Genomic DNA, 24,843 nt, shown 5'->3' with positions numbered 1-24,843 from the left:
TCATGTGTCTAAGTCCATGAAACAAATGAGTGAGTACAATGTCACAGGCTTAAAACACAGTGGATTGCTCCCTATTAAATCTTGCTCAATTTGACATTTAAATTCCATTTCCAACTTGCTATTTTCAAAATAACCCTCTACAGCCTTTTTTATTTCCAGATTGAAATGATATTAATCTAGTCTTTAAACAAAAATTCTTTGACTACACACAGGTTCCAGCTTTGTGCTAGGTAATGGGGGATTCAAAAAATAACAAGGTACTCTCCCTTTAGTCTAAAAGAGGGAGAAAGATACAGAAGTAAATGTGATAAAGTATTATAGATGCTGCATTAAAAGTAAATGGGGGCTCAGAGAAGGGAGGAGACAGTTTTGTCTGGGGAGAAATTAAGACTTTAATTGAAAAGGAATTGAGTCTTGGGGATGGAGTAATAAGAAAAGTATATCACAGAGGGGGAATAATATAAAGAGAGAAATGATGCCATAAACCACTATGTTAGACCTGCTCTAGTATGGTAGCCACCTGAATTCTGGCAAGTGTGACTAAGAAAGTGAACATTTAATTTTGTTTTAACTTTTTTATTAATATAAATTCATAACTGACATTCAGTACAGTTACGGGGAAAACTTTTAAAGTACATTTGGAACAAAGCTGGATATGAGAATCTACTTTTTCAGTTGGAAATTGTTGAAATCTAAATACAAATCAATCACTTCTGACAAAACTTGGTGTCTGAATTGAGATGTGCTATAACTGTTAAACATATACCAGATTCTGAAGACTGAGTATGAAAAAAGGAATGCAGAATAGCTCCGTATGTATTTTTATATTGGTTACATGTCAAAATAGTGTCGGAGATATATTCGGTTAAATAAAATGTATTATTAAAATTAAATCCCCCTATTTCTTCCTTACCTTTCTCAGTGTGGTTACTAGAAAATTTACAATTCTGTGTGTGACTTGCATTGTATTTCTATTGGACAGTGCCATGTTGGGCAACTTGTAGTTCAATGTGGCTGGAGCAGAAGGTATGTTAGGGGGTATGACAAGAAAAGTAAAAAGTGGTCAACGTCAATGCCTATCTATTTTACTATAATGGAGAAAGCAGAATAAGAAAGAAGAACCCAGTGGGCAGAGAAGTAGAGGTGAGGGGCAGAGGAGAGAATATACTAATTGTCTATGGGACCTTGGCTCTGGAGGCTCATTACACTCTTGCTTCTCACATGGCTTAGTTGTTCAACCTCCCCAGTAATTAAGAGAATCCAAGCAATTTCAGATGTAGAGACGGAAGAAAAGGCTTTAGAGAAACTAAACTTGACATGATTTTAGTGTCAAGTGGAAGAGCAAGCTTAACTTCATCTCAGACAAATCATCCCACCTCAGGAAATCCCAAACAAAGGATGAAAAAAGGATAAGACATAATAAACTAGAAAACTATGCTTAACATAGAGATTTTACCTTTAAAGATTCCTGATAAGATTCTCAGTTTCTACAAAGCTAAAACTTCATTTAGAATCTAAACTCTGAAATTTATGAGATGTTTTTCTATTCAAGTCAACTAATACTATTAAAAATATCACTACTGTGGCACCTGGATGGCTCAGTTGATTGAGCATCTAACTGTTGGTTTTGGCTCAGGTCCTGATCTCACAGTTTGTGACTTTGAGCCCCACGTTGGGCTCTGCACTGACAGTGCAGAGCTTGCTTGGGATCCTCTCTCTTCCTCTCTCTCGCACTCGTTTTCTCTCTCTCTCTCTCTCTCTCTCTCAAAAATAAATAAATAGACTTAAAAATCACTATTAAAAATGGCAAGAACACATACTCTCTAGAAATGGCTCTAAGTTTCAATAAGACATTTAAATAATACTTATTTTTTTATCTGAGAGAGAGAGTGCATGAGTGAGAAAGAGGGGAAGAGGGTGAGAGAAAGAGAGAAAGAGAATCTTAAGCAGGCTCCATGCTCAGAGTGGAGCCTGACACGGGGCTCAAGGGATCATGACCTGAGCCTAAATCAGGAGTCACACACTCAACCAACTGAGCCACCCAGGTGCCCCAACATTTAAATAATATTTAAATGCTAAACAAAGTGTCTAGCATGGTGCCTAACATAGAGAAAAAATTCATTAAATAATAAGTTTTTCTTTCTTTTCTTAATAATAATCTATAGTGTGGCTGAACTGTTACAGAAATATCTTCAAGTATTTAAAAAGCAAAACTTCCAATTCCTTCCACAACCTAAAAAATTGATGACAAAATGGCAAAAAAGACATTATGGCTAAAAGAAATGGATAATGAATGACATAGTTAGTAATGAGGAGTTCCTTAAAGTCAGTCTTTGCTAAAGATCTTAATCCCTCATGCCTCCAGAATAGGGTAAAAAGATACTTACCACTAGGCTGCATAGTCAATGGACTTAAAACTGGTCAAGGAGTTAAGAAGTTTGGGATTTATCCCTGGATCCACCAATACCTTACTCTGACCTCTGACAAGTCAGTTTCTCTGTATGTTAATTTCTCCATCTGTAGAATGGGGGTGGGAGGAAGGAGGACACTTATTACCCCTTAAACCATGAGACTTAAGTATTACCAGATTGACTACATTACTTAAAAAGTAGGACATTTAGATATACCTTTTTTTGCTTATTAAAATAACTCAGCATTGGATAGTACCTTATAGCAAGTACCACAGGTTTAATTTAACTAAGCCTCAATATTCACAGAAATAAAGAATACAGATATTTGCTATATTTGGTCCCAAGCAAATACTGCATATAAATATAATTTCCAACTAACCAGGTTAAGCCAAAAACTAAAAGATACTAAAACTCCATTAACATGGTACTATGGACTGAATGTGTTCCCTCCAAATTCATATGTTAAAGTCCTAATCCCCAATGTGGCTGTATTTGGAGACAGGACTCTCAAGGAGGTAACTAAGGTTAAATGAGATCATAAGGGTAGGGCCCTAATTTGAAAGGATTGGTGTCCTTATAAGACAAGGACAAGACACCAGATATAGCTCTCTCCCTCTCCCTCAACCTCACCCTCTCTGTCTCCACAAACACATACACAGAAAAAGTCTAGGTGAGGACATGGCCAAAAAAGTGCCTGTCTGTAAGCTGAGGAGAGGCCTGACCAGAAACAAACCCTGCTAGCATCCTGATCTTGGACTTCCAGACTCAGACTGCGAGAAAATAAATTTCTACTGTTTAACTCACCCAGCCAGGGGTATTTTGTTATAAAATCTGAGCAGACTAATATACATGGTCATAGGACAAATGAAGCTGTAACGATTCTTTTAGGGTACCTACCTCATGCAACCCTACTCAGTTTCCAAGTTGCTCTAAAGAATCTTCACTCTCTCTTTTACTACAGTCTGATTGGTAGTAAAACAAAGCAAAACAAAATGAAACCGAAAATATCAAATTGGAAGTCAAAATTTTATCCTGGTTTGTTTGTTTGTTTGTCTTGTTGTTGTTGTTGTTGTTGTTGTTTTAAAGTAGGCTCCATGCCCAGCATGGAGCCCAATGCAGGTCTTGAACTCACAACCCTGAGATCAAGACCTGAGCCAACATCAAGAGTCAGATGCTCAACTGACTGAGCCACCCTATCCTATTTTGAATGTCAACTCTATTTTCCCTTAGAGACTATTTTCCCTTAAAGACTTTAGGCAATAACTTAACTGTACTGAGCCTCAGTTTTCTTATCAGTAAAATAGGGATGACAATCCCAATGCTACTTGCTTTACAAGGTTGTTGTGAAGAACTAATGAAAAAATGGTTTCAAAAGCACGTAATCAGAAACAAGGATTATTAAGGAAAAATGTGCTGTTTGCTACCTTTCTCAGAGGGAAAACTGAGATCCTGATTAATACAATGTGCTTATTACAAAGGACACAGGACATTAGAGCCTCCCATTACTAGTCAGCCCCCTAAGGATTCGAATACTCCATTTTTGAGTAATGACTCTAGTGAATATTCGCTAGAATCGCTTCTACTTTGCCTCTTCTCCCTTTGGCTCCTCTTACTATCGAATGCAACCTTTAAACATTATTGTAATGCAATCTTCTTGGGGGAAGTGAAAGTGCTTATATTTATTCCAAAAGACTAATGACACTAAGAGGCTGGGATAAGAAGAATAAACTGAATCCTCAGAAATGCATGTCTGGAGTCCTGAAACATTAAGAGAGTAGTTTGTACAATATCCTAGAAAACATATCCTCTTTGATTTCCGAGAAATTGCACAAGAGCATCGACCGGTGACATGAAGCGGTGCTGTCCTATAGGACTTTCTGTGATGCCAGGTATGTTCTGTGCCATCTAACGGGTAGCCGTTAGCCACATGTGGCTCTTCACACTTGAAATGTGGCCAGCGTGACCGAAGAGTTGCATTTTTGTTTGTAGTTTTTATTAAATTTAAATAGACACATGTGGCCAGCAGTGACTATACTGGATAATGCAATATCCAGAGGCTGTAAAGATTCTGGTGTTTCTAGAAATTCTTGAGAGAAAAATAATATGTGGTAGAAAAGTCTACAAGGCTGTGGAAACTTCCTTTCACAAAGTAATCATAATAGGCCATCCCCTGAAGCAAGGAAAAGCAGAAGAAATTCTTCATATGTTATATTAAGAAAAAAAATTTAGATATAAATTATCACTTATGTACTAACAACAGCAATAATAATTATTAACATTATATAGCTATTTTTAAGTGTTTACTATATTCCAGATGTTGTGCTAATCATTTCAATAAAACCATCTTCTTAAATCTTCCTCCTCCCCAGTATGACACCCCTTTTTCACTAATGAGGAAATAATACCGAGAGAGGTTGAGTAACTTTCTAAAAGGTTATAATCAGTAGAAAAGCCAGGATCTGAACTCAAACTATGCTCTTAATTACACTGACCCTCTGCAAAGAAAAAAAAAAAAAAAAAAAGACAAAAATATTCATAAGAAACCTTACAATGCTTCTAACATAAAATAACCCGACTTAGATATTCTACCTACTTTACTACAGTAAAAATTAAAGCACTGATGCTTATTAGCTTGATCTGAACACTGAATTAATATTAAACATAGTCTGGGATTCAATGAGGCAAAACTAGATTAAATGGAGGATGTCCATAGGTACCATGTTTTAAATATTCATAGAGCTTGGAAAACACAAAAGAAGTAATGCAAGTACATGTACATATCAATGAGAGAGAGAGAGAGAGAGAGAGACAGAGACAGAGACAGAGACAGAGAGAGTGGGGAGGAAGGGAAGAGGAGAGCAGGAAAGGAGGGATGCTTCTCTCAGAAATAGAAACTGGAAAATAGACAAAAGAAGCATCAGATGTACTTCTGAAAACCCATTAAGACAAGACAGAACTCTTTCAATGTTAGATGGCAGTTGTGATTTTAATAAACTGCAATCCTATGCCGATATGCACAGAGATCAAAAAGGAAAAGCTGGGAGCGGGACACCTGCCCCACTGTGGTCATGGAGGACAACCCACAGGAGGCAGGAGACAGACAAGGGACTAGGCTGGGAGGTACCATTGATTAGCCACTCTCTCTTATTAGCAACTATTCCTAGGGCCTTTTAGCTGATGAGCTGATTCTCTGCCTCCAGCTCTCCTTCATTTACTTTTACTCTGTTCCGAGATAAGTGTGAAGAGATGGTAATATCCCTCTGGGATGATCTGCCAGAAGAGGGGGAAGGGGAAGCAAACTAGGCAATCCCTTTTTCAAAGACAGCAATAAATCCTGTCTTGTGCATGCAGCAGATGTGAACAAAGAAGATGTAACAGATCTCTCCTTGGCAATCATCCCTGCCCCCACTCCCTCTGTAGCAATTATATGTTTCTGCACGTGCACACAGAGAGAAGAACCCCAGAGAACATCAGTATTTCCTTTAACAAGCAAAGCAGTTGGCAATGAATGGCTAATGAAAATGCAGAGAAGCCGTAACTCCCTCTGTCTTGCAGGCACTCCCAGTAGACTACAACTGTGTACAATGTGTACCCTTTCCAGAGGTGTGATCCAGAGCATAAGAGAGGTTAATTCTTTCTACAAAGCTTCTGGCTCATGTTTCTTGATCAGGGAAGAAGTTTAGTGGTACCAGTGGTGCTACATCATACTTCCTGGCAGACAGAAATGGATCTGAGGTCATGAAATAAGTAACGCACCACCACCACCATGGTCATTCCCATCATATCCGGAAAGAAGGTGGTAACAATCCTGGATGATCTACTCTGCCAGTCAGAACACTTTGGAGGTAGAGTTTTATGTTCACATCTAGATCCTATACTCCGAATGCGACACAGGCACACAACTTTATTCAAAGGAAAGCAACAAGGATACTAAAAGTTTAAGAAACTGTCAAGGTTTAACCAGGAGAAGAGAAGACTCAAAGGAAATAGGAGAGCTGTTTGCAAATACCTGCCATGTCCTCATGTAGAGGAGAGATGAAATTCGCTCTACCTGTTCAACATTACCCCAAGGGACAGAACTAGGACTGGTGGGTGGAAGCTACAGGGAGACAGGCTTCAGCTCATTACCAGGAAGAACTTTCTGGCAGTCAGAGGTATCCAACCATCGGGTGAATTCTGGGGAAGGTAAGGTATGAATCTGCCATCATTGAGGGAATGGAAGCAAAGGTAAGATAACCTCTTAGTGGAGATATTACATCATGAAAAGGAGGAAGGAGATTAGACTAGGTAACCTTAAAAGGCCTTTCCAAATCTAAGGTCCTACAATTTAAGGGGTTATGGACCTCCTGATTTCATCATCTCAACACTGTACAACTTTAAGTTCGTAGCATAGATGGTATATGTGTCTGTATATCTGTATCTGTATCTATAGCTATGGCTGCATCTCCACAATACCAACTTTCTCTCTGAAGCCTTACAGAAGTGTGATATGGGGCCCAAGAAATATCACCATCATCTTCCTTCCTTTCTGCTTCTTCATCTACCACATACTGGCACCACGGCAGGCAGTTTACACAACTTATCTCCAATCTTTGAGAGTCAAGTTCAGCTAGGCTATCATGAGACTGAGTCAGTAACACATCATCTCTGGTTTTTACTTTCCTCATTTGAAAAATAAAGAGGCTGAACTTGACTCATGATCTGTAAGGTCGCTTTTAAGTTTTATGCCATTGTAAGTCTACGGGCAGTAGCAGCAGCAAGGTAACAGCCCAATTAGTTCCGCCACATCCACCACAGCTTAAAACCAGGCAGATAACCTGAAATATCTCTTTTCTTTGAAATAATGAACACCGTGTGCCGCTTTTCCTTTACATAGTAAATACAGTCTTGAAAATTTAGTGTAAATGGAATTTTCTGTAAAAAATGAAGTCTACTTTAAGCACACCAAGATGGCTAGTTAAAAGAAATCTTTATTAAAATAAGCTCAGTGTTTGACTGCAAAGTAACTTGTTCTATAAATTTGGGACTTTATACATTGGATTTTCTCGTATACTACTTTGTATTCCATCCACGTCATCCAGGCCAGTCACATTGGAGTCTTTTCCTTTGTGCTTGGTAATCAGTCAGATGATATACTATAGAATTACAGGTTTGGAAAGAATAGTAAAACCCATTTAGTTCAATGCCTCCTCCTGTCCTGCCTCCAATTCCACCAACCCTATCCAGTGCCTGAATCTTCTTCTTAACATCCCTACCAAAACTCTGCTTATGCCTCCATTGATGAAGATGCCATATCTTCCCAGGAAGTTCCTTCCATTCTTGGCTGTGGATCTTGGCCTTAGGAAAGGGATTCTCGGTATTTTTTCTATCTCAATAACCACGAGGGAATCCCAGCATACTTTCATTAGTAATGGGAGTTTTATCTACAGCTGAACTTTTAAAAGAGGTCTCTCAAGAGAGCAAGAGAGTAATGGGAGGAAAACTTTCCCTTTTCATTCGGTATACTTCTGTTGCCAAATTTTTCACAGTGTATATATATAACTTGAATACATACATACATTAAAAAGAAGTGGTCCACAGGGGGTAAATGTTTATCACAGCAGTGGTAGGGAGTTAGACAGGAACAAATCCCTTAGGGGAACAAGACAGAAAGAGAGAGAATGGCATGTGTTTGATGTGACACCTCCATGGACTCTAAAAATGTACTGGGTGTGTGTGTGTGGGGGGGGGGTAATTGTTGAAATGTCACCTACCTCCTTGAAAATCACTGCTAATCTCTACTTCAATTGAGTACGCCTGCCCTTTAGGCACTTGGGGGCAGCTTTCAAGCATGCAGGGAAAGTTAACTGCTTTATGGTCTCATCAAGATGAAATTCAATGACTAGCTATATAACATGTCTCACTGTATAATGTATCTATCTGCTCCTGTTCTCTCCCATTCGACCTAATCCACAGCATATTGTTCTGATTGGACAGTCTGCCTTCTGACATCACTCCTCTATGGTTTGTTTATTTTCTTTTTACCATGAAGGGTTAGCATACTTCCTAATTATTCAGATTAATTACCTTATTGCAAGCTCAAGGGTATTTTTTACCAAATATCCCTAGATGTCTCTCTTCTGTTTTGAAGATTCTGCAGCAATCTTGCCTGGATTCAGATTCGGTTCTATCACTTACTAGCTGTATAACATTGGCCAAGTAACTTAACCCCCTGTACTTTTGTTTCCTCATCTGCAAAATAAAGACAATTACAGCAATAAGCTGATATAGGTGCTGGAAGAATTAAACAGGACACACATAAAGGCATTTAGACCAGTACTTGGTCATCGAAAACACTCATCAATGTTAATTTGCATTGTTGCCTCCTTCTTCGGTGTCATCAGCAAACTCGTGCCCTGCCACTAATTATGAAACCCTCTTACTACAGACGCAAAACATTTACTTGGCAATTTCTTTCTACTGGTCTTCTAGGTTCCCTCTTAATCAATCCAAAGCATTCTTGACATTTCATCTCTTCAACATAGCTCTCCCTGATGAACTGGATTAAAGAAGAATTTCTCACTTAGCATACCTACTACTATAGCCTGCTGGTTTTTTTTTTTTTTTTAATGTTTATTTCTTTATTTTGAGAGAGATTAGGAGAGAGCATGCATACACGCATGCATGCACGAGCAGGGGAGAAGCAAAAAGAGAGGGAGAGAAAGAATTCCAAGCAGGCTCCATGCTCTCAGCACACAGCCCTGATGTGGTGGGGGGGGGGGGGGGGGGGCTCAACCTCAGAAACTGTGAGATCATGCCCTGAGCTGAAATCAAGAGTCGGTTGCTTAAATGACTGAGCCACCCAGGTGCCCCAACTACAGCCCGTTTTCATTAAATTATGATACACACTCATGCTTCACCAATTTGTGTTCCTTTTCTTTTCAAACCTCTATTCAAAACCCATCTCTTAGAGCAGGGTTTGGAAAATTTCTTCTGTAAAGGGCCAGAGAGTAAATAATTTCAGTTTTATGGGACATATAGTTTCTGTTGCAGCTTCTCAACTCTGCCACTGTAGCATGAAAGCAGCCATAGGCAACACATTAACAATGAACAATGGAAAGGCTTATGTTCCAAAAAGCCTTTATTTACAAAAATAGGCAGCAGACAGGATTGGACCTATGAGCCACAGTTTGTCAATCTCTGATATAGAGGAATCCTTCCCTAAATAATTCTGCCTATGATCATCTCTCTGTTCTACTTCAAGCATGTACTATACTTATTTATAAGCTTGTAAGTATTTGTATGTGGTCAGTCTCCCACTTAGACTAATGCACAGATCCTTTAAGAAGAGCTATTCTTTGAAGAAAATGTATCTAAGCCTAGGAGTGATGTGGGGTGTTAAGGACACAAAGACAAAGAAGTCCTAGCCTATGCTCACAAAGAACTCACAGATTAGTAGGATAGATAGCGATTCAATTACATAATCATAACACAACATGACTTTCACTCTAATAGAGATTTGATATACAAAATGCTCTGGGAAAACAGAAAGGAATGATTAACTTTGCTTGGGGAATTGAGGAAAGCTTCACAGAGATGAAGTTGAGCTAGGATTGGCAGAAGGAAGATGAATAGGCATTTTAGGCAAAGGGAATATAGTACAAAGGTCCTAAGGCATGGAAATGGACAGTGTGTTTGGACAAGAGCCAGCAGCTTGTTACAGATGGAAAAGGGTAAGGTAGGCTACAGGGATGAAGTGGGATAAGAACAGAAAAGCAGGCAAACAGCAAACAAAGAGCCTCATCTGCCATTCTAAGGCAATGGTATCATCTCAAAGATTATGTTAGACATTCAATATCAAGATCTGACTTATTAATGGTATTTTATATCCATAAAAGAGTTCTAACTTTTTTCACAGACTTTTACATACATTATTTCCAATGTTCATACACTTTCCATACTTACATGCCTTCTAAATTCTGACACTGATCATGAACTTGTAATGTAGTGAGAAGAATGAGATTTAAAGGCAAAAGATCTAGGACTGACTCTTCCAGCACATAGTAACAAGATTTTGAATAAGTCCCTTTGTTCAAATGCCTCACTGTTTCCATAAAGGAATAGTGACAGTACCTACTTCACAAGATTACTGTAAAGACTGTGTTAAGACAATTCTGTGAAGAGTACTTTGCAAACTATAAAGAGTTGTATAAATGACACACAAGTCTTATTAAAATCGTAGGATAAGTTGGCAAGAAACGGTAGGATTCTTTTATTCCCTCTAATTGCTTTTTGTGACACATACATTCATATACAGCCTAACAGAGTGAAATATTTCCGTTATGTATAAATACAGGTTCTGACCTTTCCGAAGATCTGATTTTTGCATGGTACCATCAGCTATATCAAATAGGAAACCGTTCCTCCTTAGTGAGATGGAGAAATCTAGAAGCAAAAGATAGAAAAAATTAGAAATGTAAACTACTGTAGAAGACATGCAGTGAAATTAGATTTTTATCAGAGGAAACCAACAGGCTGGACAACCAGACAGGGCTTCCCAAGGACAGCAATTTGGATAGGTTTTCAATTATCAAGACCCTTCTAAGTTTTGTGGGTTCATAACACAGATTCTGTTAAAAACAGAACAGATTCTTGAGGGCAGTTCTATAGGTCATTAAACAATGATGAGCAGGTAAGTTAGAATGCTAACTTACTAATTTACTGTGAGAAATATAACGGTCACGAGGAGTAAAATATTGTAGGCTGGAAACTATAAAACATTGCTGACAGAAATTAAAAAATAAATAAATAAATGGAATTCTTTCATGAACTGAAAGACTAACATTGTTAAGATGACAATACTACTGAAAGTGATTTACAGACTAAATGCAATCCCTCTCAAAATCACATGGAATTTCAAAGGACCCCAAATAGCTGAAACGGTTTTGAAAATGAAGAATAAAGTTGGAAGATTCACATTTCTTTATTTCAAAACTTACTACAAAGCTAGAGTAATCAGTGTGGTATTGGCGTAAGGACAGACATATAGATCAATGGAATAGAATAAAGGGCCGAGAAACAAACTCTGATATATATGGTCAAATGATTTTTTGAGAAAAGTGCCAAAACCATTTAATGGGGAAAGGATATTCTTTTCAACAAATGATGCTGGGAAAACTGGATACCTTATAGTGTATAAAAAAAATAAACTCAAAATGCATCAAAGACCTAAACACAAGAGCTAAGATTAAAAAACTCTTAGAACAGAAGGGAAAATCATCATGACACTGGGTTTGACAATGATTCTTGGATATAATACATAAACCACAGGCAATGAAAAAAAAAACCAGACAAATTAGATTTCATCAAAATGAAAAACATTTGCGCATCAGAAGATACTGTCGTGAGAGTGAGAGACAACCTACAGAATGGGAGAAAATACTGGCAAATTATATATCCAATAAGGGATTAACATCTAGAGTACATAAAGAACTCCTATAATTCCACAACAAAAAGCCCTCAAACAACCCGATTAAAAAACAGGCAAGGGACTTGAATAGACATTTCTCCATTTAGCTCTACAGACCGCCAATAAGCACTCGAAAAGATACTCGGCATCATTAATCAATAATAATGCGAATCAACACAATGAGATACCACTTCACACCCATTCAGGTGGTTATCATAAAGGAAGAAAAGAAAAGAAAAATAACAAGTGTTGCCAAGATATGGGGAAATTAGAACCCTTGTGAACTGCTCCTAGGAATGAAAAGTGATGTAGATGCTGTGAAAAATCTCAAAAGGATAAACATAAAATTACCACATGATCCAGCAACCCCACTCCTGGGTATTGTCCAAAAGAACCGAAAGCAGGGACTAAATGCACACTAACGTTTAGAGAAATATCATTCACGATAGCCAAAGGATAGGAACAATCCAAGTATCCATCAGTAAATAAATGGATAAATAAATGTATACATTTAAATACACAATATACAAATAAACACACAATGGAGTATTACTCAGCCATAAAAAGGAATAAAATCTGATACTTGCTACAACATAGACACATCCTGAAAACATTATTCTAAGTGAAATAAGCAAAACTGCAAAAGCACAAATATTGTATGATTCCACTAATACTTGTTAACTAGGCAAATTCACAGAGATGCAACATAGAACAGAAGAACGAGGGGCAGGGCAGAGGAGGGAATGGAGAGTTACAATTTAATGGGTACAGAGTGTCTGCCTGGGATGATCAAAAAGTTCTGGAGACAGATAGTAGTGAAGGCTACGCAACATTGTAAATATACTTAATGCCTTAAAATGGTTACAACGGTAAATTTTACGATACATATATTTTACCACAAAGATGGGGAAAAAAGGAAGAAAGAAGAAAAAAGAAACAGGTAACAGGTGGATCTGCATCAAGGTTTGACAGTCCCATTCAACCATCTCACAAGAGGAACACAAAAAGCTTCACAGAGACTTAAAAGAAATTAAGAAATTAAGTCATAGCATTCCTTTTCCTGGGTAATCTTAGATGCAACCAGCCATCAACTTTCTTTATGACCTCCCATTTTGCAGGTTTCCAAGCTATCTTCTGATAAACACATCCTCTCTTTGGATAACCTTACTATCTATATACAGCATGTGGTACAGATGAGCTTTGGGTTTGAATAACAACTTTGTCACCAGCTTCGCAAACTTGGGACAAGTTGCTACATGTCTCTGAGCCACAATTTCTGCATCTCTAATGTGGAAATTATAGTGTCTATGCCAAGGGGTTTGTGAGGGTTGAATGGCATTATCTATTTTAATGAATGGATATAAGTAAGTATCTGATAACGAGGGGACCCTTCTCCACCTCCCTCACTTTTTGTCCATCAGGTTCCTGCCTCTAGCTCCATCGGCATCCGTACAAACATCGCCACAGCTCTCTGGATTAGAGGGTCTTGCTAGTATCTCTGTCAGAAGCCTTTTCTCCAAAACCAATGACATCCAAAAGACCAAAAGCAAATGGAGACAAATTCATTTTCTGTCCATCTCACAAAACTCTCCTACAGGAATCTACTACCCTCCCTAAGGGCAGAGATATTTTATATCCCACACATTGGCTATATTAGAAAAAGTAACTTGGCGTTTTTTAAAATGAATTTTCAACAATTCTAAGTTTTCTGTAACAGGATCTTGCATAAATTTCCAAATATATAAGTCCTATTTCTATACTTATAGTACAAAACAGTAAGGTACAAACAGTAAGTATGGTTCTCTTTCAGTGATAAGTACCCAAGCAAAATATACAAGGTGTACAGGGTGCGATAATGACTATTTCAAAGCCTGCTATACTATAATTGGCTTGTATTAAAAGTGCCAGAAGTAAAAGAATAATTGTACAATGTTCCGCTATGAAAAAAACCCAATAATGAAGTTGATCTGACGTCAGGCAAAATTATATTATACAAATCAGAAAAAAAGCCTGTTTAATTTCCACTTAAAAAGCAAAACATCAAGTAATGATCAGAGAATAACATCATATCAAAATTCATATTCCTGAGGTGCCTGGGTGGCTCAGTCAGTTAAGCATCCAACTCTTAATTACCGCTCAGGTCATGATCTCACAGTTCATGAGATTGAGCCCCGCTTTGGGGGAGCCTGCTTGGGATTCTCTCTCTTCCTTTCTCTCTGTCGCTCCCCTGCTTGCTCTGTCTCTCTTTCCCTCAAAATAAATAAATAAACATTAAAAAAAATTCATATTCCTGATTTCCTCCTAAATCACCACAGTCAGATGTTCAATTTCATCTTATCTGACTGACCTAAACTTATCCTTCAGCTGCACCCGTTGGGATTACCATCGTATTTATTTATTAATCACGTCTAGGGATAAGACTGGAATCAGGAGACAGAGAACCAAGGCAGAACAAAGAAACTGAAAGGTTACAAGGAAAAGAGGCTAGGATCATTTTGTTAAATAGACATTCACATTGTTAACTTAGGGAACTATAATAAGAGAAGGGAATCAACTATGTGCTGGGCTCTGTGCTAAGCACTTCAAAAATGACTTTTTATTGAAGTATAATATGGATACTGAAAAGTACATAAATCCTAAGTATGAAGCTCAGTGAGCTTCTACAGTGTGTCTCCCAATCAAGAAAGAGCTTGTTACTGGTACCCGAAGAGGCAGTCCTTCGTGTCCTCTCCCAAGTCACCACTGCACCCAAGAGGAAACTGTCTTGACTTCTGTCATTGTAGATTAGTTTGGCCTGCTTTGAACTTCGTACGAATACTACTATATCCCATGCCCCCTTTCATGTCTGCTTCCTTCCACTCAACACTTTGTTTTGAGAAGTTCATCCATGCTGCCCCAGCAGGCACTTTTACCTTCGTTACTTGATTTAAATAACCCAACAATTCTGGTATTTCCCATTTAGCTCAAAAACAAAACAAAACAAAAAAAACAACACGAAAACAAAAACCAAACAAACAAACAAACAAACAAAACTGAGGCTCTGAAGTTAACCGAGACTAAGTAAGACATCCAAGGTCACACAGCTACTAAATGGAAAGGCTAAAATTAAAGACTGTCTAATATGAAAGTCCATGCTCTTTTTGGTTCCATTATGCTTGCTTGTTGTATATAAAACCAACAGAAAGTCAGTCCCTTCCCTGGTTTACTTATCATAGGCCGTATACACGTATGGAGGCTTGGCAAACAGTCAAGTACTACGCAAGCGTCAGGAAGTACTGGTAGCACAAGGAAGGAGCTACCTAAGTGCAGTGACTTTTAAAGTTTTTATGGTTGTGATCCACAGACTTAACTCTAGGCATTTTTATACAATATGCATTCCTAAAACCTTGCACTTTGTAAAAATTATGCACTAAAAATGGCCTTGTGGGAAAAACAATGTTATGAATATACTAAAAAGCCCGTGGAACTCTGCCTTCTTCTCACACACACACACACACACACACACACGCAGATCTGAGTCATTAAGAAAAGGTTAAGTTCAGCTCAATAAACTAAATTAAAAAGAAAGGGTACAATTCATTTTAGAATAATTTCCAACTAAAATGATTTTTAAAAATAAAGATTTAATGTGTAATTGAACAAACCTGTAGCTATGCAGAACATTAAGCTTCTAAGAATGACTTATTTCCCCAAGGTTTCCTGGAGTGAAGATTTGAATGCACATCACCATCTGCAGACAGGAAACACTTAATAAAAGCTTTTCATGGTGGGAAAATTAAAATCTGAGGTCAGATTCGTATGGCTTTGGGGACCGGTAAGAGACTATTAACCCATTTACCACTTTTTAACTGTTCACACGACCCAAGCTGATCTTTGAAAAATGTCTGTTACCAGATACCAGAGATCTCAAGATCAACTTAGAATTAAGTTAATAAAGTTAGAGTCTAATAATTTAGAGTCCTGTATAGAAAACTACCTTCCTCAGACATAGAGCCCTGAGAGTTGATTAAATCTTCACCTGCTTAGGTCACATAATTTGGGCTTACTGACACAGTGGTATCTATAAACCATTCTATAACCACCCCCAAAGTCTCAGGTTCTTAGCCTAAAAGAAATGAGTTATGACTCCCTGGCATTGTCCAGGGTCTTGTATGAATCTTACAGAATTACAAGCCTGGGGCAATTATGGCTTCTCTGTAAGAAGAAAGCTGCAACTTAGACTCAAACTTGGCCTGGTTCATTCCATGTCACCAAGGAGTCACTTCCACTGGGCTTCAAATTCTTCACCAGAAAACCAGGGGGTTACAACTCTACACTGCATTCCCAGGCAGGTCCCATATTTACCATAAACAAGCTACATGCTTGTTTCCCCATCAACCACCTCAACAAGTGTCTGATTTTATGGCTTCATAGAAAATTCTAATGTTACTGAAATATGGGAAATTTATCAAGTGATATCAGTTGTCTTCCTGTGAGCTCCTCAGGCAACTGTCCCAACACCCATTTCTGGCTGGGAATCTTTGAGACTACCTCTTTCTTCCCTGCATCAGTAAGGCCAGAGACTACAAAGGGGCTTCCAATGGAATGTGTCTTATACGAGTCAAACAGTACAGCAATCTCAGGAAAGGGCTCTCTTCCCCTAGAAAGCAAACTTGACTGAAAGGGCATGCAATAATCTTTGAGATGTAGTATTAAGCTAAGGTGTATGCTAAACTAAAAAAAAAAAAAAATTTGGGGATGGGGCACCTGGGTGGCTCAGTCTGTTAAGCGTTAGACTCTTGATTTCAGCTCAAGTCAAGATCTCATGGTTCGTGGGATGGAGCCCTGTGTTGTGCTCTGTGCTGACAGCAAGGAGACAGCAAGGAGCCTGCTTGGGACTCTCTCTCTCCCCCTTTCTCTGCTCCTCCCCTGCTTGTGCTCACATGTGCACATACTGTCTCACTCTCTCAAAATAAATAAGTAAACATTAAAAAAACATTCGGGGATGATAAAGAATATATATACAAACATTCCACACAGCAAAGGCAGAAGAGTGGTGCCATTTGCTAACAGTCATTCTGTTTTTACTAGGAACTTTCTTCACTCTAACAAGTCAGAAAACCTTTCCATAGAACCACAGAGCCAGCAGGAACCAAGAGGCATGAGAAGAAAAATATGCATGTCCAGTTTCACTTCAGAGATAAAAGTTAGTGATAGCTTAGCTTTTTGAGTGTTTTTTTTTTAATCTTAGAAATTTAGCTTTTAGGACACAAGATGCCTTTCTCAACTTCCTCAGCTTTTGACCCAGCAATTCATTCCTTAATTAAAATCTAATTTTTCTTTATTTTGAGTCCCTGGGGTTCACTGGGCCAGGACTAGTGGCAGATTTTATTTCAGAGAACAGTCTTATATGGTGGTACTAGTTCAGAGAGCCCCAGAGATTTATTTCACCAAGATCACTGATGGGTGTAAAACCCGGGCAATACTCTAACACAGAGCAGTGACTTGTAACTTTTCTTTCCCACCCTGACATACCTGAAGAGTACAAAACCCTCTTATCAGTGACAGCAGGCTCAGTAAAGGCACTGATTTTGGGCAAGAGAGTAGAAGGCAGCTCTTATTTGATGGGAAGAGAGGCTTCACTGAAGGTGTTTGGAATCTCCAAGGGTATTTGTGCAATTGGGAAAAACACCTCCCTCAGTCTAAGGGCTTCTTCCACTGCCCTGCCCCTGACCCAGGGTCTTGAGCAGGGCCATCCAAAAGAAATGTAATTCAAGATATTTATGTCATTTTAAGCTTCTAGTAGTCACATTTTAAAAAGTAAAAACACGGGGCGCCTGGGTGGCGCAGTCGGTTGGGCGTCCGACTTCAGCCAGGTCACGATCTCGCGGTCCGTGGGTTCGAGCCCCGCGTCAGGCTCTGGGCTGATGGCTCCGAGCCTGGAGCCTGTTTCCGATTCTGTGTCTCCCTCTCTCTCTGCCCCTCCCCCGTTCATGCTCTGTCTCTCTCTGTCCCAAAAATAAATAAATGTTGAAAAAAAAAATTAAAAAAAAAAAAAAAAAAAAAAAAAAAGTAAAAACAGAAAGAAAAAAGAGATGGAAATAATTTAATAATGTATTTTATTTATCCCAGTATACTGAAATATTATCATTTCAGCCAGTAATTATCATAAATTTTTTTCAGCCAGTAATCATTATAAAAATTAAAATGCTTTATATTCTTCTATTAAGTCTTCAAAATCTAGTGTGTATTTACAATTATAGATTATCTCAATTCAGATGCTAAATTTTCATCAGAATTATTTGATTTGAATTTAAATTTCATAAAATTTAAAGTTGAAATAGAAGATTCACATACCCAAGGTATTCAAAACATACTTTAAAATTTCCCAATAACTGTACTGAGAATCAGTTTTTAAATTTACACATAATTAAAGTTAAATAAAATTTACAATTCAGTACTACAGTCCCACTAACCATGTGGCTATCGTATTAGACCACCCACGTTTAGAAGGCATACATTATTAACTTAAATATTAAGTACTTAATATGTTCTAAGCACTTTACTTGCAATAAGTTGTTCAATTCTCACAATCCAATAAGGTAGGTATTATTATCTTCATTTTATTGATGAGAAAATCCAGAGAGATGTCTCACAATTTGCCCAAAATTACACAGTTAGTAAATGGTGGAGCTGGGATTCAAAGCAAGGTAACTTAGCCGATTTCTTGTCTCTAAGGCTCGGGGTTTTCCAGGAAAACTAGACTATTTATATGCCCCAGGCATAAGTGCAATCTGTCTCGGGTTAGAGGCTCTCAGCACTGGCTGATTTTCTCCATCATATGGCCCTATCCTGGTTATTTGCTAATGTAGGTTAGATCATGTCACTCCTCTGCTTAAAACCTCCCAAATGCTCCTCCTAGCACTTAAATCCAAGTCCTTTACCCTGACCCACATCATCATCCTACATGACCTGACCCCTCGCCTTCTAGCCCTCCTCTATTACAGTGCTCATCCTTACCACTGCTCCAGCCACACCATCCTCCTCTGCTCCAGATTCAGGCCAAACTCCTCACTATCTGAGGGCCTTTGCACTACCTGGAATGCTCTACCCCGTATTCACATGGCTGGCTTCTTACCACTCAGGTCTCCACTTAAATGTCATCTCTTCCCTGACCACTTTATCTAAAGTAGTCACCCAGGGACGTCTGGGTGGCTCAGTCAGTTAAATGTCCGACTTTGGCTCAGGCCATGATCTCGCAGTTCATGAGTTTAAGCCCCGCATCGGGATCTCTACTGTTAGCATGGAGCCCACTTCAGATCCTCTGTACACACACACATTCATTCATTCTCTCTCTCTCTCTCTCTCTCTCTCTCTGTCTCTATCAGAGAGAGACAGAGAGAGAGAGAGAGAGAGAGAGAGAGATAGTACGGGCATCTGGGTGGCTCAGTCGGTTAATCATCCAACTTCGGCTCAGGTCAGGATCTTGCTGTTCATGGGTTCTAGCCCTGAGTCAGGGTCTGCGTTGAAAGCTTGGAGCCTACTTCAATTCTCCCTCTCTCTCTGCCTCTCCCTGTTCACACTCTGTCTCTCTCTCTGGCTCTCAAGAATAAATAAACATTTAAAAAACAAATAAAGTAGTCACCCAGACTCCCTCTATCATACCACTCTTAGTTCTCCACAGCAGTGAGCACCATTTAGTATTTCTTTGTCTATTTATTTGTCTGCTCCACTGGGGCTTTATCTGCGTTATCCATTCAGCACTATATCCCAGCACTTGGAATAGCGCCTGGTATAGAGGAGGCACTCAGTTAAGTATCTTTGAATGAAATGAATGAGTGCTAATCATTAAGAAAAAACAAAAACATAAAATTTTAAAATTACATAACCGGAACACAGTGACTGCTTTCTGAATTTAAAAAAACATTTGGATGGTTTGTAAGTAGAACTTATAGGTGATTTATGAGGGAAACAGTTTAAGGCCAATCTCTCAAAATGAAACAAAACAAGCTGGGTCCTTTAGTATATATAAGTCAGTCTCAAATCTGACAGGATCATTACCAACAGGTAATGAGAGGGTGAAGGGGGTTGAGATACATAATTATGACTATAACTTAGCTTCTCAAAGACTTTTCTGAATACAGTCCGCACAGCTCATTAAGGAAATCCACCTGACACTTGGCACAGCCCTGGAAAATAGGGAAGGGCTGCAGAATCGTTGCAGAATTTCTGTAACATATAATCTCAACGTGGCTATGTAATGGAGAAAATCAATCAATGCTGAGACGCTGTAGCCAAACAAAGGTAACGGGGAGGGCATACTAAATTTACCGGCAGGGCATACTAAGTAGGCCACTGTCCTGGGGAAAAACCGGCACTCAGAAACAAAACATGGGTGTTGATGGAAGTGCTGACACACCTGGGCTGTGAGGATCGCCGCGGGCACCCCTGCTCCGGGCAAACAAAGCTTCTGGCTGCAGTGGTCGCTAACAAGCACAGAATGTACACTATCGTTTCTGATTTAGTTTTAAAGATACTTTCAAAAGAGAAAGAGACAATAAGGATGACTATAAATGCCCACTCTAAATGTGACACTGAAAAAAGACTAACTGAAGGCATTCTCAGGAAAATGCATTGGGACGATTTAAGGTTGGGAACAATAATGTAGGAGCACAAATAGTGCAAACAGAAGGAGCAAAAACAGATTCAAATAATGAATAACTCAGTAAAAATTTTTTCATGGGTACAAAGAACTGTAAATAAGAAAACTGTAATTTAATTACAAATATTTGAAATATATTTGCACTCCTGGTTTCCAAATTCGTTTTAAAAAACCTGATTCAGGGGTGCCTGGGTGGCTCAGTCGGTTAAGTGTCCGACTTCGGCTCAGGTCACGATCTCGCGGTCCGTGAGTTCGAGCCCCGCGTCGGGCTCTGGGCTGATGGCTCAGAGTCTGGAGCCTGCTTCCGATTCTGTGTCTCCCAGTCTCTCTGACCCTCCCCCGTTCATGCTCTGTCTCTCTCTGTCTCAAAAATAAATAAACTTAAAAAAAAAATTAAAAAAAAAAAAAAAACCTGATTCAGAAAACTCCTAAAGAATTATCCGAAAAATTTCAATATAGCTGGATGGGTAGAGGGACAGATAAATAGGAAAGTCACATTTACAAGTAATGGTAAAATTTAGGTGGCGGACATAAGGGTTTTTACCGCAAAGCCTTTTCAACTTTGTTGTATATGCTTAACATTTTTCGTAAGTAAAAATAAACTTGAAAATATCTCAAAGAAGCTGCTGTCTCAAAGCTTAACATGAGGCAATAGTGAAAAGGGTAGGTGGTGTCATAGAAAGAATGAACATTGTTTTTTAGTACTTCTACATATAATGACCATTCATCACAACAAACCTGAGGGGTATGTGGCATTATCTTCATTACATACCCTACATTATGCCACGTGCGTGCGCACGTACACACACACGTACACACACACACACACACACACACACACACACGAGGCTCAAAGAGTACTTTAACAAAGTCAACTTTGATATCAGTGAATATTAAGCCTGGGATCAAAATATTCATATACACTTAAAAATCTACCTAAAATCTTGGGGTGCCTGGGTGGCTCAGTCAGTCGAACGTCTGACTTCAGCTCAGGTCATGATCTCATGGTTGGTGGGTTCAAGCCCCACATCGGGCTCTGTGCTGACAACTCAGAGCCTGGAACCTGCTTCAGATTCTGTGTCTTCTTTCTCTGTCCCTCCCCCACTCACGCTCTGTCTCTCTCTCAAAAGTAAACATTAAAAAAAAATCTACCAAGGGGCGCCTGGGTGGCTCAGTTGGTTAAAAAAAAATCTACCTAAAATCTTAATCCATCTTTATTATTTATTTTCCACAGATATCCAAGAAAGTGAAGCACTTTAAAAATAATGAGAACATGTGAAATATACTTTTTAAGACAATGTTTTTACAAGACATTATACAAAATATAATGGACTTCCAGTTTCAAAGTCCTTTATAATATTTTTTTTTTTTTTTTTTTTTTTTTAAGAGAGAGAGAGTGTGTGCACAGGAGCACAGGGAAGGGGTAGAGGGAAAGGGAGACATAGAGAATCTTAAGCAGGCTCCACACCCAGTGAGAAGCCCAATGTGGGGCTTGATCTCACAACCCTGAGATCATGACTTGAGCCAAAATCAAGAGTCAAACACTTAATCAAATGAGCCACCCAGGCACCCCCAAAGTTCTTTATAACTTTCAATGCTAACTGACCGACACACTATCTTATTTGTATTACATTATTTGTGTACATCTTTTACAGTTCTTTTAATGCTGTAATTCCCTTGAAATTAGGATCCATATCTGACTCATTTCTACATTTTTTATAATAATACTTTGAATGGTAGTTTAGTGAATGTTTACTTAAGGAAACAATGTGATCTTCACAAAAGATATGCAAGGTGACTAGGACACCTGTTCACATTATTCTTATTAAACACTTGAAGAAACAGAGGCAGAGTAAACTCTGATCCTATGTTTTAGCAAAAAAGCTCCTTTTTTGAACTAGGGTTCCAGTCTTTTCCTACTGCACCAATGACTCAAAAAAGACATTAAACCTGATTCTCCAACTCGGAGTCTGGCAGGATGTCCAAAGGAAAAAGCTTTAGTTATGTTATTTTTTAAGTGCTGAGAAATGCTGAAAGATGGATCCTAATGTAAGTAAAAAAGGTTTGTAAACCTCTTGATTTCTTTATTAGGACCATGATAGAAACAAAATGAAAGTGCTTCTTGAAAATTCTAAACTTGGTTATAAGTTACCTAAAACTCAACAAAACCAGAAGTTGATATATAACAGCTAACACTTATACTCAGCTCTTTGGGCCAATTCTATGTGTACATGTTATTTCATATGACTTTCCATAATACACAGTGAGAGATTATTATTACTCCCACTTCACGGATGAGGAAATTTCAGAGTTAGAGAGTTAGCAGGTGACTGAACAGGGATTCGAAACAATCTAGGTCACGCTCTTTGCAGTATACTATGTTGTTGCTTGCTTGCACAAAACTAGTCAATAGCTTTCTAACTGGTCTCTCTCTACCTCCACTCTGTCATGTGCGTGGCAACTGGCGTAATCCCTTTAAAATAAGAATTCCATCGGGGCACCTAGGTGGCTCAGTCGGTTAAGCGTCCGACTTCGGCTCAGGTCATGATCTCGCAGTCCATGAGTTCAAGCCCCACATCAGGATCTGTGCTGACAGCTCAGAGCCTGAAGCCTGTTTCAGATTCTGTGTCTCCCTCTCTCTCTCTCTGCCCCTCCCCCACTCACACTCTGTCTCTCTGTCTCTGAGAAATGAATAAACCTTAAAAAAAAGTTTTTTATAAGAATTTCATCATGTTGCTTCTCCCCTTCAAATCCTTCAATGGAGCCATTGGAGAATGGAGCCTGGAGAATGAAAAGCACCAAAGTCCTTGGCGTTGCATACACAGCCTTTCAAATCCTAAATTCTTTAAGATTTGGCCCCTGACTATTTCTCTAGCTTCATCTAACCATCTTCTCCTTCCCCTTACCTTCTTCCCTTAAGTTATTCTAAATGACCTGCAGTCCCTCAACTCATCTGCAAGTCCCTTTTCCCATTATACACACCACTTGTCAACTTAACAACCCATCCTTCAAAATTTAACTCAGCAATCAATGACTCTCCTCTTCCTCAGTCCTCTCAGCTCTTTTCCCTAGATGATCATTTTCCTTTCTCTTCTATGTTGATATCTGGCTCGTATTTGCAGCGTTTAAATGCTGTATTACAGTTATTTGTACAATTATTTGTACATACCTTTCCTGCCTATTTGATGGAGAATCCCTAAGGGATGTCTTAGTCACCTTTACATCCCTAGGGTCTAATACAGTGCCTGACAGTAGCAGGCATCAGATACATACATGTTTGTTGAGCTGAATTCAAATAAACTCACTTAGGAAGGACACAAATGTTAACACAGGATTTGGATTTTGCAAAATATAAATAAAGGGGAAAAAAATAAGCCTTAAACTCTGTAACAGAATTGTGCATAACAATGGCAACTGCCCTGAAGGTCCCTGCTAGCACTCTGTGCCCCAGCTGGGCCTCCAGAAGGTTCATTACTTTCATATTATCACTGTGGCAATTTATTAATGAGCTCAACACAAGCAAGACAAATTGAAATGACAGTCCTGGCAGCTAACATCTCTTATTTATCACTAGAGCTAGTCTCTCACTAGCAGGGCCATGGATAAGCCTTCTTCAATGCAAAACAATATTTACAGAGTATCTTCTAAGAGACCTACAAACACTGTGGTTGGCACTAAGGGGAATCCAAAAAGTGTAGGTCCTCATTAGGATGAGAAAAGAATGTGTTCTGGAAAAATAACTCAAAACTGAAAAACACAGATATCCATTAGAAGTGATGGTAAAGGACTCATGTAATTCATCATTTATGGGTCAATTACCTCTCTAAGGGCTAACTGAAGTACCACTGGGGTTCCTCGTGCTTCACCCTGACGGAGGCAGTGTGCATGAGAAAGAAACCAAGAACCAGTATTAGGCATTCTGGCAGAAGGAAGGTTGTGAAAACTAAAGCCACCACCCCTCCAAAAGTTTGAAGGCTTTTTGGTACCACAGCATTCCTACCAATGGTTTCAAGTTGCTCTCCTGAGATAAAACAAAGGCAAATCATAAGCTGTTAACATATAAGAGTAAACTTTAAGTGCAACTAGACATAAATATGGTTTCAAAAAGATAAAGAGCCTGGGTGGCTCAGTCAGTTAAGCGTCTGCCTCCTGCTTTCAGCTCAGGTCATGATCTCAACTGTGCGTGAGTTCAGGCCCCGTGTGGGACTCTGCCCTGACGGTGCAGAGCCTGCTTGGGACTCTCTCTCTCTCCCTCTCTCTCTGCCGCTCCCCAACTCACGCTGTCTCTGTCTCTCTCCCTCTCTCAAAAATAAATAAACGTCAAAAACAATTGAAAAAAGAAA

At 38.9% G+C, this 24,843-nt stretch overlaps 1 protein-coding gene across 17 annotated transcripts in view; it reads right to left on the bottom strand.

Annotated features, from left to right (window-relative positions):
• Nucleotides 1–24,843, bottom strand: part of SCMH1 (Scm polycomb group protein homolog 1) — a 186,038-nt gene that overhangs the window by 135,720 nt on the left and 25,475 nt on the right. For 8 of the 17 annotated variants that reach the window (XM_058717832.1, XM_058717835.1, XM_058717846.1 and 5 more), the window contains exons 1-2: nucleotides 15,504–15,589; nucleotides 10,755–10,835 (exon numbers count right to left, since the gene is read on the bottom strand). The exons of 2 other annotated variants lie outside the window; for them this stretch is intronic. In XM_058717832.1, the coding sequence (XP_058573815.1) occupies nucleotides 10,755–10,835; nucleotides 15,504–15,522 (100 nt within the window). In that variant the 5' untranslated portion in view covers nucleotides 15,523–15,589. Of the gene's footprint in view, nucleotides 1–2,387; nucleotides 2,518–8,477; nucleotides 8,643–10,754; nucleotides 10,836–15,503; nucleotides 15,590–24,843 lie in introns of those variants that run through there. 7 more of the 17 variants (XM_058717839.1, XM_058717837.1, XM_058717841.1 and 4 more) reach the window with 3 other exon arrangements.

Source organism: Neofelis nebulosa, chromosome 2, assembly GCF_028018385.1.
Source record: "Neofelis nebulosa isolate mNeoNeb1 chromosome 2, mNeoNeb1.pri, whole genome shotgun sequence".
Taxonomy (NCBI): domain Eukaryota; kingdom Metazoa; phylum Chordata; class Mammalia; order Carnivora; family Felidae; genus Neofelis; species Neofelis nebulosa.
The sequence above is the reverse complement of the archived record's forward strand: the minus strand, read 5'-3'. Positions and strand labels throughout refer to the sequence as shown.